This window comes from Nomascus leucogenys, chromosome 8 (genome assembly GCF_006542625.1).
Source record: "Nomascus leucogenys isolate Asia chromosome 8, Asia_NLE_v1, whole genome shotgun sequence".
Classification (NCBI taxonomy): domain Eukaryota; kingdom Metazoa; phylum Chordata; class Mammalia; order Primates; family Hylobatidae; genus Nomascus; species Nomascus leucogenys.
Window position 1 is genome coordinate 93,000,400 of NC_044388.1, and position 17,670 is coordinate 93,018,069.

A 17,670-nucleotide genomic window follows, 5' to 3' on the forward strand; every position below is an offset into this window, starting at 1 on the left:
GCAGAATGAAGACAAATGGGCAGCGAGTTCCGGAGAATACATCCTTTCTCCGGAACACTTGCCTCTCCATCAGGGCCACGCAAAGGCCTGTCAGGCGCGAGTGGAGCTTTTGTGCACGTGCCGGCTGCGCTCCCGTTGCCATGGCGATGGGGCCATAAGTCATGTCTGCTGGGGCTGCACAGAGACGCTGTGATTTATGCCTGCCTCGCTGGGATTGTAAACTTTTTTTTAATGTTCAAAATCCGTCACAGCCAGGGAGGGCAGGGTGTCTCTGGCTCACTTTGGAGGAGGGGAGGTGTTGTCAGACCTTGCCTGACTCTCTGCCAGTGATGCTCCTCCGAGCCCTGCAGCTGGGGTCGCTGGACCATCTAAGCCAGGCTCTGCAGAACTCCCTTCTGACCCCAGCCGAAGGGTTTCAAAAACCTGAGGTTGATGCTCATTCCTGAGGCCAGGCTACCACCTCAGGAGTATCCTGTATTCAATTCTTTGTTTTGCCTCCCCAGGCTTAGACTATGCATGCCAGCTTTTTATGCTTTAATTTGGCTTAATAACCTGCACTATATCCCAGCCTCTTTACAACTGGATTTCTAGAAGGTGCAATGGAAAGAATTGGGTTTGAAATCATACCTTCTAGGCCTGATTTTTTTTTCATCCATTCAATAGGACTAACATACCTTCATCTAAGGCATGTCTTCTCAACTTGGGCCTTTTGCTATTGGGGGTTGGATAATTCTTTATTTTAGCCCTGGGCATTGTAGGGTGTTTAGCAATATCCCTGACTTCTATCTACTAGATACCAATAGCACCCTCCCAGTTGTAACTCCCCAAAAATGTTTCCAGCGATTGCCAAATGTCTGCTGGGGGACAAAATCCCCCTTTTTAAAATCCAGTTTAGAGATGAAGGAAGTGAAGATTTTCCTCTTGACCTATAGTATTCTCAGCTTTCACAGGAAACCAAAATTTCCTCCCAAAGACTAGGTTGACCATTCCTTCTAGATGCCATGTTTACCTGACTGGACCACGCACCTGCACAGCTGACTCAGCCCCCAGAACCTGTGAAGTCCAGTGTGTGAATCCAGCCAGATCCATGTCATGAATCTCCTCAGGCTGCCCCATTTCAATATAGTTAACTCAATCTGGCCACACCTAGGAGGAGACTGCAGGGCTGAAAGACGCTGTAAGGGGAGGAGAGAGGGAGAGGTGTATTGTGGAGCCATACTGTCTGTTCCAGGGACTCTGCATCTAGAATGCCTTTAAGGTATGTGGCATAATTTGCTAGAACTGGCAGGGATGGCCATGCACCCTTCCCCCAAAACCATTCTTTTTTCTCCTATTTCTTCCCCCCACCCAGCCCCCCACCATTTTTTATTTTGGTAAAATACACACAACATAAAATTTACTATCTTAATCACTTTTAAGAGTATAATTTAGTGGTATTAGTGTATTCATATTGGTGTGCCATCATCACCACCATCTATCTCCAGAAGTCTTTTCATCTTGCGAAATGAAATTCTATACCCATTAAACAATAACCCTCCATTCACCCCTCCCCCACCTCCTGGCAACCACTATTCTACTTTCTGTTTGTATGATTTGGGCTACTCTAAGTACCTCATATAAGTGGAATCATACAGTGTTTGTCCTTTTGTGCCTGGCTTATTTCACTTAGCATAGTGTCTTCAAGATTCATCTATGTTGTAGCATATGTCAGAATGTCCTTCCTTTTTAGGACTGAATAATATTCCATTAGATAATCTGTTGACAGATAGTTGCTTCCACGTTTAGCTATTGTGAAAAACACTGCTATCAGTCTCATATTCTTTTTGGAAGCATCTTTGAGTCTCACTCCAATGACAATCATCATGTACTTAATGAACACTTATTAGATGCAAAACCTTAGGAAGGGCAAGTAGAGTATGCAGAAAACAAGAGTCACAATCATTTCTGAAAAGGCATGAGTTTAAAAATATCCTAATGAAGGATTCCTACACCAGATCAAAATCTGGGCTAAATAATTGTAATATAATGACAACAACAGTAGCCAATATATTTACGCTAAATGCATCATGCATCAATTCACTTGATTCTTAACAGCATTTGCACAAGGTAGCTACAGTTATTTCTATACTGCAAATATGGAGAATGAGGCAGTGGGAGGTGTTAACTTGTCCACTGTTACCCACACAGTGAATGGCAGAGCTGGGATTTGAGGCAGAGCATTTAGCACCATAGCCTGTACTGCTGATGGGATGCATTAGGCTAAAGGGTTTCAACTGGCAGGGTTGCTTCTTCTTCACTACTCTGTCTCACTCACTTTTCTTCCTCTGTCAATTCTAGGAAATGTTATAGTTCTACTCACCTGGGACTTGTTCTCTCTCTGGAATATCCCAGCATGGGCATCCTATCCACACACTGCCTCCCCAGTGAGGACCCTATGTCTTCTGCAGAGTCAGGGAAATTAAACAGCGAGCTCAGAGTTTGGCCAGCCTGACTAAGCCAACAGGAGAGGACCGGTTCCCTCTGCCCACTCCCAAAATATGTGTGTGTGCTTTGAAAAATGCCCCATAGGAACAAAATCCCTCATTTTCTGATGTTTGGTTTAGCTTGTGTAGCCTCTAAGCCATGATGGACTAATCTGGTATTACTTGTTGTCTTCAGGAATGCTGGTCTTGAACTCGCTCCTACTTGAATAGTGTTGGAGAGATTGTAGTATATAGACTTCATTTCTTAAAGATTTATGACATTTGTTCACATATTAACGTCCCTGGGAAAACTGCCAGCAAGGAAATCAATGTAGCAACTTCATTTACAATAGGGTTTCTCAAACCTTTTAAATTATGGAATCCTCCTTTTTAATTTTGTTGCATCTACTAACCCCAAAGTACTAGTGTTATTTGGAACCACTGTGAGATAATGTGTGTTGTCATAATATAATACAATAGGCACTGGGATGCAAGAAATTTTGATAGGACTGTTTTGATGGTAGAGTGTTTATAGATAAGGGGATTGAATGATACTTTGAGATAGTGTAAAGGTGTTTGTTAAGCAATTTAGTAGTAATATCAAAACATCTTCGTGAACATACAAACAGAGCCACATAAAATTAATGTCATTTCAATTTTCTATATCCTCTCTCTGAGCTATTTACTGTGCTTAGAATTGGGAATGCGATGATGTTAAGATTCAATCCATGAACTCCAGGAACACATAGATTACCAGGTGAGGGCAGAAAGGGATACTAAACTACAATTGACTCCAATGCAATATAATGCAATGCCCTGACCCTTACATCTGGAAAAAATATTTTAGCAGCATGAGCATAGCAATGAGTGCCTATGATTCTGGAGGGCACATTCTCAAAAGGATGCTCAGAGGAAGTGATGCTTCTGTAAGGCTGGGATGGATGAAGAGTAGTGTGCTAGGGACACTGGGGACTGTGAGTTTTGGGCTATTTTAGGCAGAGGGAGAGCACTGGCAAAGGCAAGGAAAATGGAAAGTGTACAGCATTTTGAGGAAATAGCAATTGGGGACACGGTGGGAGATAAGATCAGAGGGTATTATGGCCAGATTGTGAAGTGCTACTGAATGCTGGCTGAAACAGTATGGATTTTTATTTTGAGGCAGTTGAAGGAGGGGGAGGGCTCTAAATGGTTTTAAGCAGGAAACAGCCATGGCCCACTTGGTACAGCGGTTGGATTGGGGATGTGCACAGAGTGTGGTGGGGACTGAAAGCAGTGAGACTATGTATGAGGGCCTGAGCCAGAAAGTGTCCATGACGATAGAGAGGCATGGCCATTTTTGAGGATATTTTGAAAGTAGGATGAAAGAACTTGGGGCTTTCCTCCATTTGCTCCTCCAAACTCACTCTCAGCTTATTCTTCTCTTGCCTTGTGCTCAGGAGGCTGACTTTCATGGATGGACTCGATGGGCTCTTGTACTTGGCTTCTCACTGGGTTCAGCCAATGGCAGCACCAGCAGGAGGTTTGGTGAGAAGTGGTTGGGTGCAGTTGGGACATTTATTTTCCTGGCTCTTTTGTTGCAGAGTCACCATGAGCTGTGTGTATCCCTTGACTAAAGGCCACAGCTCCATGGAATTCCCTCTCCATGTTTTTGTAACTTCACCCTCACCTTGACCCAGACACTAGCCACAGGGCACTGCAGATCTCTTGTTGCTTTTCTGGAACTTTCCCTCTATTTTGTGCATAGTCCCCTTTTAAATCTCCCCAAGCTTGAGCATGCCACCTGTTTCTTGCTGGGATCCTCTTTGATATTAGTTTCCTTGTTTGGTGAGAGGGAAAGGAGATGAACCTAAGGTACAGATCAATTAATTATTCATTGACATATCCAACTCATCTTTCTGACTAGACTGCCCTGGGGTGTGTGTGTGTGTGTGTGTGTGTGTGTGTGTGTGTGTGTGTGTGCTTGAGCATGTGTGTTGACTACTGGGTGGTTGATGCCTATTGGGCAGAGTAAGATACGCTGAGGGAAACATGGTTCTACTCAGCTGCAATGAGTGGGCCTTAAAAGGCAGAATGATTTCTCATCTTAGCTTATCTTGGTGATCACTGTCCCTGAGCTTCTGTCTGCATAATTGAAAGTATGGCCTGTTTAGGTGAGACAGAGTGAGGCGTTCCAGGAAACAACACTGTGAGACCATGGCAGGCAACGAAGCAGGAGGCAATGAGATGTCTATCAGCAGAAGGTAGATTCCATCACTCAGTACTGTCCAGGCAATGGCAGAAGATAAAAAATATGCATCAGAAGGTCCCTTCTAGTCTGTGAGTTTATAATTGTTTAAACAAGCCTTTGAAACTACAGGACACAATTCAATGGCCCTATGATGTGGGTAGTTTGTTCATAGCTTTTAAATATAAGTGGCAATGATAGTGCCAGACCAGAGAGTATCTAGGAAGTACCTACATGGAGGCCTTTACTCTGCTACAAGCCAGAAATTTATTTCAGGAAATGTATTGGTAACAAGATAAGATTATCCAAATATATACTCTGAGATAACATAGATGGATAGAAACTTGTGGATAAGACAGTTCCATTTCAAATTCATCCTCAGCATCTCCATTCACATGACTGTCCTTTCTCTCACGTCTCAGCAACCAAAGTTATCTCTTCATTTTGTAGGGGAACACAATGAGGTCATGACATAGGAAAGAGGGAGGACTTCTAAATTCCATCAGGTTTGGAGATGGCAAACACATGACCCTTCTGTTACAACTCCTCCTCCAACACTGAAGGTGGGCAAATGAGTTCATCATGATGCTTTTCCCAGCTGAGTCTGTTTGTAGTCTCAGAAACTTTCCCAGCATAATATCTTAGGCAGCCCCTAACCATGTATCTGAGTTGGCATGTAGGCTGGGTTAAGCTGCCATCTTTGATTTAGTCCAACCTGTTAGATGAATAAACTTAAAAATTCAGGGAGAATTTTGAAGACATGGGTTGGAATAGATTTGCAGTTCACGGTCCTCTCAATTATTTCCATGGCTGTATCTGTACATTGTGACCCTGTCCCCTAATGATAGAAGACTAAGCCAGGGTTGGACTCCTAACATGTAACAGACTTCTCTAGGATTTTTCAAAAGGAGACCCAGGGAAGAGAACTATTTCTCCCCGGTGGTAAGAGTCACAAAGAGCTTGGGGAGTCATGATCATCACAACCCCTATCATGACAAGATGGGGAGTACATAAAGAAAGTGGTTGTATGATAGAAGAGAATGAAGCCATCACGGAATGATACAGAGAGGAAAAACAGAATCCTAATATTATCTAACTCCCTCAACCTTCCTCATTCCTGTGGCTGAGCTGATCTCTTGCCCTTCCCATGATGTCATTCCAATACAGTTGACATTAAGCTAACTTGAACTGGGCCTCTGTCCCCTGAATTCCAAACCATCCTGACTCATAGAGCAGAAAGGGCTTCCATGCAGGAAGTGAGGGAGGAGCCATGGAATGATGAATGGGTGGATGGATGGGGTCTTGAGGTCAGAAGTCTATGTTCAAATTCTAATTCATCCCTTTACCATCTGTGCTTCCTAAGGCCTTAGAATGTCAGCTTCCTCACCTGTGAAATGGGAGATAAAAATAGCTTCAACATCAGAAGATGGCTATAAGGATCACTTACAGGAAGATGAGCGGGAGTCCTCTGCCCAAAATGCTACTTATCGCTATCTCCAGTTTGGGGTCAGGCTTCAAACCCAGGTATCCTAACCCCTAGCCCAGTATACATGCCCAAAATCATACTTTCATGCGTCTCTCTTTAATCTAAAGATCTGCAGACCTGTCTCAATATCAGAAGTCTCCTTTTAAAAGTGTTTAACTTCTAATGCAGATATAACAACTCGTTTCTCAGTTTCACTGTATCGGCAAAGCTTTCTATAATTCAACATCAAATATTTATTATTACATTTATTAAAGTTTTAATAATTTAGCATTTCCTGCATGTAAGATAGAAGCTTAGCTAACTGGTTCCCCTTTATCCAGCCTGGGTCACTTCAATATTTATATTCCAAAGTCTCCATTTGAGTTTCATTTAGCAGAGGCTGTGTCTTGAGCCCTCTATCTGAGCTGACAGTTAGTGCATGCTACGGTCTCCCCAGTGGCAAAGACTTACAAAAATTTGGTGCTGAACAATGTTTGAAGAGATTTACCGAGCCTGGGCAGAAACTCATCCTAATAGACTTCACTTTTATTATGATTGCTAAACTAAAATGGGGAAAAATATATATGTCTCCAGGCTCACTGGCTGAATGACAGGTAGTGGGGCTGGAAAGAGTGGAGGGCATAGAGTAGGTCCACCTGGGAGGAAGTGTGGTGGCCTTTTGTAGTAATGTTTCTCAGAGGGGCCTCATTTTCTTTTTTTTTTTTTTTTTAAAAATGAGGGATGTGGAGGTACCAGGAAAATGCTAACTCCCATATTCCATGAACCTAGCTGTGAGTTACCCACACTCTTTCCCCTTCCTCATTTGATATTTCACCTTCTACTTGCATAAAGAACACACATTAATAGGCCAAATGCTCAACAAAGACCACGATATAAAGTCCAATGAACCTATTCCTCCATCTTACAGAGAATGCCCCTTCTTCAACAACAGCCAACATTTACTGAGCACTCACAAAACATCCTGAGTTGAAATCCTGATTCGGCCACATACTACCCATGTGACATTGCATGAACGACTTAGCATCTTTGTGCCTCGGTTTCCTCATCTGTAAATAACAATAACTACATCATTGAGTTGTTGTGAGGAGTCAGAATGAAAACATGTAGAGCACTTAAGACATTGACACCAAGCAAGTGATCAATAAATGTTAGTCATTATTATTGATGACTAGGGGCTAAAAGTTTAAAAGTGTTATCTCATTCCATTCTCAAAAAAAACATTCAAAGATAGAGTGTTAGTTGTCGTTCAGATAGGAAACTGAGGCTCAGAAAGTTTACCTTACCCAAGGTCAGCTAGTCAGTGGTGGGGCTGGGATTTGAGACTAAGCAGTTTGGCTCCAGTGTCCATGCTATTCACTTTGCCCAATACCTCTTCTGTGTTTCAAGCAGGTAAGTGGGTTCCCTATTGAAGTTCTGTCGCCCTTTGGGAAAGGAACATTTGTGTGAGTAATAGGTGATTAAAGGAAAAGTTTAGAGGAAGCATGATGGACTTGAGATTCTACCTGAAGAAGCCACCCTTCTATCAACATCCCTACTGAAAAGGAATGCACACTTCTAGGTTGCCTATAATGTGTGCACACATATGCACACATAACACACATGCACTCATTAATGAAAGCTTGTAGAGAGCTGCAAGGGCAAGAAGTCAGTTTTTCTCACCTCCAACAGTAGAGAGATATCTTGAATATCAAATGATGTAAGACCGGTATTAAGGGCCTTCCCCCCAGACTCTGCTGCCGGGATCCTTTGCAAGCCAAGTGCCCCCATGCAATGCATCGAGTGACTGGCCCCAACTCCAGCCTACTCCACGTGTCCTGCTGCCCCTACCCTCCCTTCTGCCATCAATGCTTCTGCCATCAATGCACAATGTGATCCAGAGAAAGGAGGCACACATCCCTTCTTTATACCACTCTGAACCATGAACTACTTCTTTTAATCACTGACACACTGCATCATATGGTTGCTTCCTTAACTGTACTACAATTCTACAATTCCTACTGCTTCTAAAACTTCTCATTCACTGAACATCAGTTACATGTAATATACTGTACTAGTAACCCTATACACATTATGTCATCCTAATAACCACCATATGAGAAAAACACACTAATCTCCAACTTCCTGGTTCTGACATTGAGGCTCGAAGAGGTGAACAAACTTGGCTCAAGTTAATTCTATACTTTTTCCTACTCCTTCTTTTCTTTCTGGTTTTTCTACTTCTAGAGCCTAGCACAATGTTCATTACACAGAGAAGTACCTGGTGTCCATTTGTTGAGGATTGCACCTGGAGATGTATGGCCCATGTTTCCAGAATGCACTGTATCTGACTAAGGGTACTGCCTAGTCCCAAGCCAGATTCCAGAATCTGGAGCAGTCACACAGGAACATCTGTTGGGGACCCTAGAGCAGTGAATGAATATACTACCCTAAAGTGCCCCTAGAGTCATTGCTGACTCTGCTAGCCCAGGTGGTTAACAGCTGAAAAAAGAGAGAAGAGGAGAGAAAAGAGCATACATGTTCTGTCTGCTGTCCTTCTCTCCCTTCATCCACTGTCATGAATCCCTTGGCACTACACTGCAGCCAAACTGAAATGGAAGTTCCTCCTGGCCGGGCGTGGTGGCTCACACCTGGAATCCCAGCACTTTGGAAGGCCGAGGTGGGTAGATCATTTGAGGTCAGGTGTTCGAAACCAGCCTGGCCAAGATGGTGAAACCCCGTCTCTACTAAAAGTACAACAATTAGCCAGGCGTGGTGGTGTGTGCCTGTAATCTCAGCTACTGTGGAGGGTGAGGCAGGAGAATAGCTCGAGCTTGGGAGGTGGAGGCAGTGAGCTGAGATGGCACCACTGCACTCCAGCCTGGGTGACAGAGTGAGACTCTGTCTCAAAAAAAAAAAAAAAAGTTCCTCCTTAGGCATGCCACACTGCCACACTTTGCCAGTTCAAGGCCCTGTGCCTTTTCCATGAATGAAACATCTCTTGGTTTTTCTTGTCTAGCATCTATTTGCTACCTGTCTTGCTTTTTCACTGGGGAGCTATCCTACCTGTGATCTCAATCCAAGTGGTTAAGGTGCCCCTCATTCAACCCTGGTTTCAAGGGTAAGTTGGTGACCCAGGTTGCCTACTTAGAGCACTTTGTCTCTTGAGAGATTGATGTGGGGTATTGGCAAAGATCCCAAAATTGGCCAAAGAGAGGCACCATAGCTTAGAGATGAGGAACATGGACTCAAGAGTCAGACTCTCAGGATTCCAAACCTGGTTCTATTACTTACTGGCTGTGTGATCTTGAGCAAGGTACATAATCCTCTTTGTGCCTCAGTTTCCTCATGGATTAAATGGAGCTAATAATGAGTGAAGACTAAATGAACATATCTCAGTAAAGCACTTGGAACAGTGCCACCTAAGGATGTGTGATTATTGCTGTTCCTCAGTGCCAGGACTTCTGCATAAACCGTTGGGAAAGGGGACATCTCATTACTCTGGGAATGCTTAACTGTGGTTGTAAGCCTGGAGAGGTCAGTGAGAGTATGCCTGAAAAAGAAAAACAGAAAAACATAGTGCGCCAGAGAAACACAGAGATGAGGGACGAAAACAGGAATAGTGAGTCCCAACATTTGGGAGCATATAAACCTTACTATGCCAAAAGCCATTGGCACTCTGGAGTTTTCAAGCCCTGATATCTTTTGTTTTCTACTTAAGACCAAGTAGATGATCCATTCCTTGTTTTGCTACCGAGTGCATTTGTACTCAAACTTTAGTGAGCATTAGAATCACCTGAGGACTTCTTAAGCCAGAATTCTGGGCCCATCTCCAAAATACCTAATCTAGTAGGTGTATTATTACATAGTTTCTGTGGCTGCTGCAACAAATCACCACAAACTGGGGCGGCTTCAAACAACCAGAAATCTGAAATCAGTATCCCTGGGCCAAAATCAACGTGTCAGCAAGGTGGTCCTCCCTCTGGAGCCTCTGGGGAACAATCTTTTCTTTGCCTCTCTCAGCTTCTGGAGGCAGCTGGCATTCTGTGGCTTGTGGTTGCCTCACTCCAGTCTCTAACTCCATCTTCAAATTGCCTCTCCACTGTGCATGTCAAATCTCACTGTGCTTCTTTCTTATAAGGGCACTTATTATGGTGTTTCAGACCTGTCCAGATAATTCAGAATAATCAACCTATGACAAGATGCGGCATAACATCTGCAAAGACCCCTTTTCCAAATAACATAATATTTATAGGTTCTAGGAGTTAAGATCTGATGATACCTTTAGGGATCATTATCAGTCTATACTAGATATGAGAATTTACATTTCTAATAAGTTTCTAGGTCATGCTAATGCTACTGGTCCAGGGAATACACTTTGAAAACCAGTGAGCTAGTGACTTCCTGCTAACACTTCAAAATTTGGCATAGAAGTTTTGAGACCTTTATTTTAACCTCCAGGTGGGTTTGACCACCTCTGACTGTGTCTTTTCTCTGCCTTGAACTTTCCCTCTATTCTTCTTCAACTGTCACAAAGTATGACATTTTTTGTTTGCAATTTTGACTCATTTAAAGCACTGAAATCTTTGTCTTATTTTTATATCTCTATTACTTAGTTTAAAATATGGTAGATGTTCAGTAAATTCTCAGTACTTGGAATTGAAAGTCCAAAGAACAAGGAGACGTTCCTAATTATAATCAGAACTAACTCAATGTGAAAACTATCACCAAGTGAGCCATGCCAGCTTGCACTCTGATATCCCATTATTCTTTCAACATTGTTCAGGAATTAACAGTATTTTATCATTTCATTTTCATTGATTTGAGATCACAGAAAAATGACTGAGGGGCTCCAAAAGCTGAGCTTTGTGGGTGATTATTATTCCAACTATAATAGCTAGTCTCACATTTCTCTTATAAGAAGAACCTGCTCCGGGTGAAATTGTGAAGAAGGCCCAGTATGCAGTAATAAGTGTTGTTTGCCATGCTTCTCCCTCCACAAGCATCTTTTATTCCATCTCTCAAGTCGGTCTCTTGTTTCATGCTCCTTGCTATACCATGAAACTCCTGAAAGCAGAGGTGGGCCGTATTCATCTCTGTATTCCTATGGTATCTGGCACCGTATCTGGTACACAGGAGGGATCCAGCTAAGATTTTTCAGAATTAAAATATATCTGTATGCAATTCAGCTAGAGATTTGCTCTTCCACCTTTGCAGCTGGCATCACTGGTGTCTCAGATGCTAAAAATCTCATTCTGAGTAGCTTCCTGCTAGGATAGGCTGGAGAATGGGAGCTGTCCAGGTGAGAGTTTTATTTTGCCCTTCAACCTCTCACACTTGAAAGCCTTCCCCCTCACCTTAGATTGCACAAAGCCAAAGCTTAGCCACAGTTCTTGGTTAATTGGCAATGTTCTTTCTCTTGAAAATATTTGCCTAATTCTCTCAGTCAGATACGTCTTCTTTCTTTTCCAATCCTTTCCAGTCCCCTAGGGCACTCTATGTTTACCACATGTGTGACTCTTCATTCATTCTGTAACCATGTCCATGTACATAAAGCCACAGACATAGCATACTGGACTGGAATTTATAGACTCATTTAAGTCTTCCCCAAAGCCCATGACAAAGTGGTTAATATGAATCCTCAATACTGAGCAACTATTGATTTTAAGATGCACCATAGGTTGTATTTAGCCTTTCAGCAAAAACATGAACAAATAATGAAAAGATAAAGGGAACAAAAGCCACTATGTTACAATAATAAGCATGATAACTAATGCTTCTAAAGAGTTCACCATGTAGCAAACTCACTGCTTTACATGTAATATGTCACTTAATCTTCATCACTCCATATATGATATGAGATTTTAATTTCCATTATTCTCAAGGGGAAAACACAACTCCAGAAAATCTCCTGCAGCAGGCAAGTGATGGAGCTAAGATTTGCACTCAGCCAATTTGCTTAAGGTCCATAGCCTATGCCCTCGGACAATAAAATTTATGTTTAATCAAAATATAGAATACATAGAGAAAAGTGTGACGCTCAATGAATTTTCACAGTTAAAACACTCATGTAACCACCACCCATAACAATAAATCAAACATTATCAGCATCACATAAGCCCACTCGTAGTTCCCCATGTCACCACCCTCTCCATCACCCAGAAGTAATCTATATCCTTTCTTCTAACATCATAAATTAGATTTTTACTCATTAATGAAACTAGTTTTTTTGTTTTTATATAAACATATAATATTATTTTGTGTCTGGTTTCCAAAATTCTATATCATATTTGTTAGATTCATCCAAGGTGCCATGTATGGTTACTGTGTTCTTTCATATTCATTGTTAATGGCATTCCATTGTGTTATTATTCCATAATTTATTTATCTAGTCTTTCGCTGATAGGTATTTGTATTTTTTTTTCTAGCTTCTAGCAGTACAAATGAGTGCTTCTATTCGTATTTTTGTAAGTCCTACTTGTGGTACACATTTACATATTTCTGTTATACTATCCTTATGGGTGAAACTGATGGGCTATAGAAGATATATACCTCCAACTTTAGTACATACCACTCCACAGGTTTACATAGTGGTCATACTTATTTATATTCTCACTATAAAAATATGAAAGCCACAGTTGTTCCATATCCTTCCTAACATTTGTTATCATTAGTTGTTTTAAATTTAGCTGCCTTGGTAAGTCACAGCCTGTACATTTAACTACTAAGTTGTTCTGCCTACTGTAGTGTGAGATCTCATACTTGTCCAAGAATTTATCACAGATTAAAAATCAAAGAATCAACTTGCAGTGCACGTTCAAGTTTTTCTTTCCAATCCTACTGTAATGCTTACCTTCCGTTTCCCTTTGACTCTGCTTTTCCACGTAGTCTTTCCTCTAATCTCTTTGTTGTGATTCCAGGACAGTATTATTGGCTATCTATAATTATGATCTATTATTCATTAAATTTCCAACATACCATCTGACTGGAACTTATTAATTCTCTAAATGCCCATGATATGCTTGCCTGGGCAATGTCATGTCAAACAAGGTTTATTAGTGCAGCTTGGAAAACTCAATCTACATAGTGCAGATTCTCTCAAATGGTGATGATTGCAATCTTTTATCCCCTATTGCAGATCAGGGATTGAAATGTGGCTTCATCTCTTACTAGTGAAGGCATTACCTCTATGCCTCAGGTTTGTTTATTTATTTTTGAATCTGAAAAATGAGCATCACCTCATGGAGCTGATGTAAGAATGTAATAATATTAGTGAAGTATTCGGCACTTAGAAAATGATCAATGGATATGAACTATTATTATTATTACCCTCTGTGAGGAAGGCACTGTTATTATCCCCATTTTGCAGACAAATAAATGAAAACATAGAGAATTAAACTTGGCCACCATGATCACACAGTTCACACTTAGTAGAGATGGAATTCTAAAGCAGCCCTATCCAACTCCAGAGTATGTGTTACCATCAGCCAGTCTGAGAAAGCTGCATCATCTGAATCTTCATTGAAATCATGGATGCAATGTTAACAGGACAGAACTATGAGGAAAGCTAGTCAAGACTTTATTTTCAGCTGATTTCAAACAAGGTAACTGTGTCTCTTTGAGAATAGTCTTTTAAACCAGATGGTCCTTGCTTTATCTTTAAAATACGTAATGCAGAGCGACCTTAACACATGCTTTACTAAAATCTCATATACTTCAATTCTGTCGAAAATGAAAACAATGGTAAATATCGATGAATCAGTATGTGAATGTGTGTGAAGCTATTTTAGTTCCTAGTAATCAGTATTTCATATCCTAAGTTCCATCTCTTTATAAATCTGTTCTTTTTAAAACATCCTTTTTTGGGAAATGCTAATAGCCTAAAAAAGCATGATAAGTTCATCCCTCCCAGTGAAAGCTGACAAGGTGAGAGTAAAAACATCTTAAAGTAAGAGAGTTGGGTTCTAGGAGCTTTCTGTCAAGATGCCATAGAAATACTGATAGCACTGTGATTTAGAATGACCCAAAGGCAACTATGGAGCTGTTGAAAAACAGTCACTGGTAGTTAGGGGGGCCATGATTTAATTCTAGTTCATGAGCCAATAAGCTGTGTACAAATCAGTTTTAGAAGTAAAACTACTCTATTCTTGGTAACATCAGAATTTCTAGAATGCTTCCCCTAATCAAATTGGGAGAAATAAACCCTCCACTAGAAAGCTCCAGAACAGTGCTAAGATCAGATCTAAGACCACAGACTTAATTAAATCAATAAACATTTAATAGATGTCCAATATGTACTAGGAGCTGGGGATTAAAAAGCTAAATAAGTTATTTTCCTTGACCTTGAGAAGTGCACCATAATGGGGCAGAATGATATGTAAGCATCTAATTAGTACGCAGTAGAGTAAGTCTATAATTAAGTTAGCTACAAGCTGCAGGATAATGTAAAGTGAAATGTAGTCTCCATGCTTTTATAAGTTAAGAACAAAAGATTTAGCCTGGACATTTTTTTTTTTTTTTTTTTTTTTTGAGATGGAGTCTCACTCTGTTCCCCAGGCTGGAGTGCAGTGACTCGATCTCAGCTCACTGCAACCTCCGCCTCCTGGCTTGAAGAGATTCTCCAGCCTCATCCTCCCAAGTAGCTGGGATTATAGGTGCACACCATCACATCAGGCTAATTTTTGTATTTTTAGTAGAGAACAGGTTTCACCATGTTGGCCAGGCTGGTCTCGAACTCCTGACCTCAGGTGATCCGCCTGCCTTGGCCTCCCAAAGTGCTGGGATTACAGGCGTGAGCCACCGCGCCTGGCCTTTAGCCTGGACATCTGAAATTCATAAATTAGCCCAAAGTACATCCCATGGACTACAACAGAAAGCATCCCATTTTCTAAACTTTTGCCTTTGTGTATCTCCAACATACTGTTAAGTAAAGATAAGATCATTAATGATCCCATGAGCTAGATAATGTATCAGCCTCTCTTATATTTAATATAAACCAAAAAGGAAAGCAATAGTGTTGAAACATAAGGCATTGAGACACAGTGATGGAGGTCACATCTAAGAGTTTAGGAGCACGGCGTATTTGACTGTTCTTCACATCAACTAAACAGCAAGAACACTCCTTAGGGGTTCCTGTGGTTCTCCAACAGGGAGACTTCCAAGGTTTTAAGAAGTACTTGTGCAGAGTACTGGAGACGATTCCCTACCTGACATCTGCAGGGTCTTCCGTGACGAGCACATCGGTCTTGCAACTGGCCAGGGGGTTGATGGACAGCTCCACAGGCGGAACCACAAAGCTTTTGCTGACAGGAAGCCAGAGGCCTTGGCCCAAGCTGAAAGTAGACCTGCAATGTAAGAGTTTCCATTGGGGAACTCCCCGGGAAGCAGAGAGCAAACAGAAAAAAGGGGCCCCTGTTCCCATCCCTTATAAGGCAATTTCCTACTTCTCCACCCATATCCCCTGCATTATTTAAGGAACAATGTTGGCCAACTTTCTCCAGACCTGGATGATCATTTCTCAAATCTGTTAAACATTTAGCTCATGAATTGCTTTGTGTTGCTAAGTTCCTTTTCCTGATTTACTAGTGGACTCCGTGAGGATAGGGACCATTGCCGCTCTGATTTTCCAGCAGTCCTGACATACAGCAGGAGTTCCATAAGTGACTGCTATGTCAGCAGGGACAGTCTGGCACAAAGGTTAAGAGCATGGACTTTGAATCAGTTTGAACTAAAATTTTATTCCCAGTTCTGCCACTTAATTTGCTGTATGTCTTTATCTACATGTGCATTGAAGTTTTACACAAGATTTTGTGGAGGTGGTGGGAAGAGGTTCTATGGTTACAGAGTATTTTTAAACCACTGGACTTAATAATCAGTAATGTCTCCTCCAGTTCAAGTATCTGAGTCTATAAGTCTAGCTGCCAGACAAATGGGAATTAGATTCCCATAGCAACCTGGGCCATGATGGTACATTAGTGCCAGGGAGAGTTCTTTTGTACTCAGTGCAGCTCAGAAGTGCACAGGCTCAATAGTCTAAGGATCCATGACCACATCTTCCTATGAATCCTTTCTCCATTTCCCAGAATTATGCCCCAACAAGAAAGCCAACTCACCTGAGAATCTTTTCAGGGGCTTGCTCCCCTGTCACCAGATCATAGCCCCTCTCAAGTGTCGTGTAGGGCCAAGGTCTATGGGAAGAAGGAGAGGGGAGAGGAGATGACATTAGTCAGAGGCAGGTAGAATTCACATGTGGACACTGCTCTAGAGTAGCTTTACAAACAAACAAACTCTGCAGAAATAATTACTGGGCAAGACTATTTATATTATAAAAGAATGTCTCCAATTTACAAAAGGATTCAGCAATTTCATAAAGTGTACATGTCCATTCAGGAGTCTGTTTAAAAATGTTCTTCTTTTCTTTGGCAGTCCACTTAAGAAAGTGTTCATTGATTACTTTGTTTGGGCAGGTGAGTTAAATGTCAGCCTTTGTTCTCTAGAATATTCATCAATCATGTAGCTTTAATACTAAAATGCGATTCCATGGGAAAGTAGGATTCACTTCCCATTGGGTTTTGCAGGAACACTACTGTTGGAGAGAAAGAGTCCTCTTTGTGGAGATGCTTGGGGCCTCTGGTAACAGAACAGAGGAGGTAAAAGTGGGTCCTGCACTGTCCTGGGCCTGATGCCCTTTGCCACTCACCCTTCACTCTGTCCCCAGTCACTGCGCACACACAGGTGTCTGTGAACAGGGTCAGGGGCATAGCCTTCATGACAGCTGCACTCCCCTGTAAGTGAAAAGAAAAAAGATTATTGTGAAGTAGAGTCTCCCCAAATAGGCTTTTCTCTGGTTAGCTTGTTTTCCTAAGACATAAAGTGAGCTGCTTAGTTTTAGAAAAGGCACATGGAAAGAGGGTAATCTGGTCCATCAACCACTGTGGTTAACAGAGTTTATTCCTTTGTTCATTCACTCATTTATTCTTTCAACAAATCCTGGCCACACTCTGACAGGTGCTCAGCTCAGCACTGGAGATACAGAGGTCAAAGTTGCAACCCAGCCGCTAAAGCAGCTCACAACTTAAGATAATGAAACAGGAAGTGATCAGGTGGCTACAAATGGAGGTCTTCTTTTCAAATATTAAAATTATGATAAAGTACATTTACTCTAGAGGTATAATCAGAAAATTGAATTATCTCCATCTGAATGAATAGGTCTTCACCATCCATAAATCCCAAATTAAACGCCACTATCTCCAAGAAACCTTTGACTTCCCCTTTCAGAAAAACCTGTCTGTAGTCTCCTGGTTTTATTTTGTGTTGTTTTTCATTTTAAAATTATTTTTCCTCTCCTCCCCTTCCCTCTACTGCCATCTCTTCTCTTGTCCTCTTTTTTTTTTTTTATTATACTTTAGGTTTTTGGGTACATGTGCACAATGTGCAGGTTTGTTACATATGTATCCATGTGCCATGTTGGTTTGCTGCACCCATTAACTCGTCATTTAGCATTAGGTATATCTCCTAATGCT

At 41.6% G+C, this 17,670-nt stretch overlaps 1 protein-coding gene across 5 annotated transcripts in view; it reads right to left on the reverse strand.

Annotated features, from left to right (window-relative positions):
- ASTN2 (astrotactin 2) overlaps positions 1–17,670 on the reverse strand; it is a 1,014,740-nt gene that overhangs the window by 542,215 nt on the left and 454,855 nt on the right. For 3 of the 5 annotated variants that reach the window (XM_030817705.1, XM_030817702.1, XM_030817703.1), the window contains 3 exons: positions 16,848–16,932; positions 16,261–16,335; positions 15,355–15,492 (listed from right to left, as the gene is read on the reverse strand). In XM_030817705.1, the coding sequence (XP_030673565.1) occupies positions 15,355–15,492; positions 16,261–16,335; positions 16,848–16,932 (298 nt within the window). Of the gene's footprint in view, positions 1–7,455; positions 8,546–15,354; positions 15,493–16,260; positions 16,336–16,847; positions 16,933–17,670 lie in introns of those variants that run through there. The other 2 variants (XM_030817704.1, XM_030817706.1) reach the window with 2 other exon arrangements.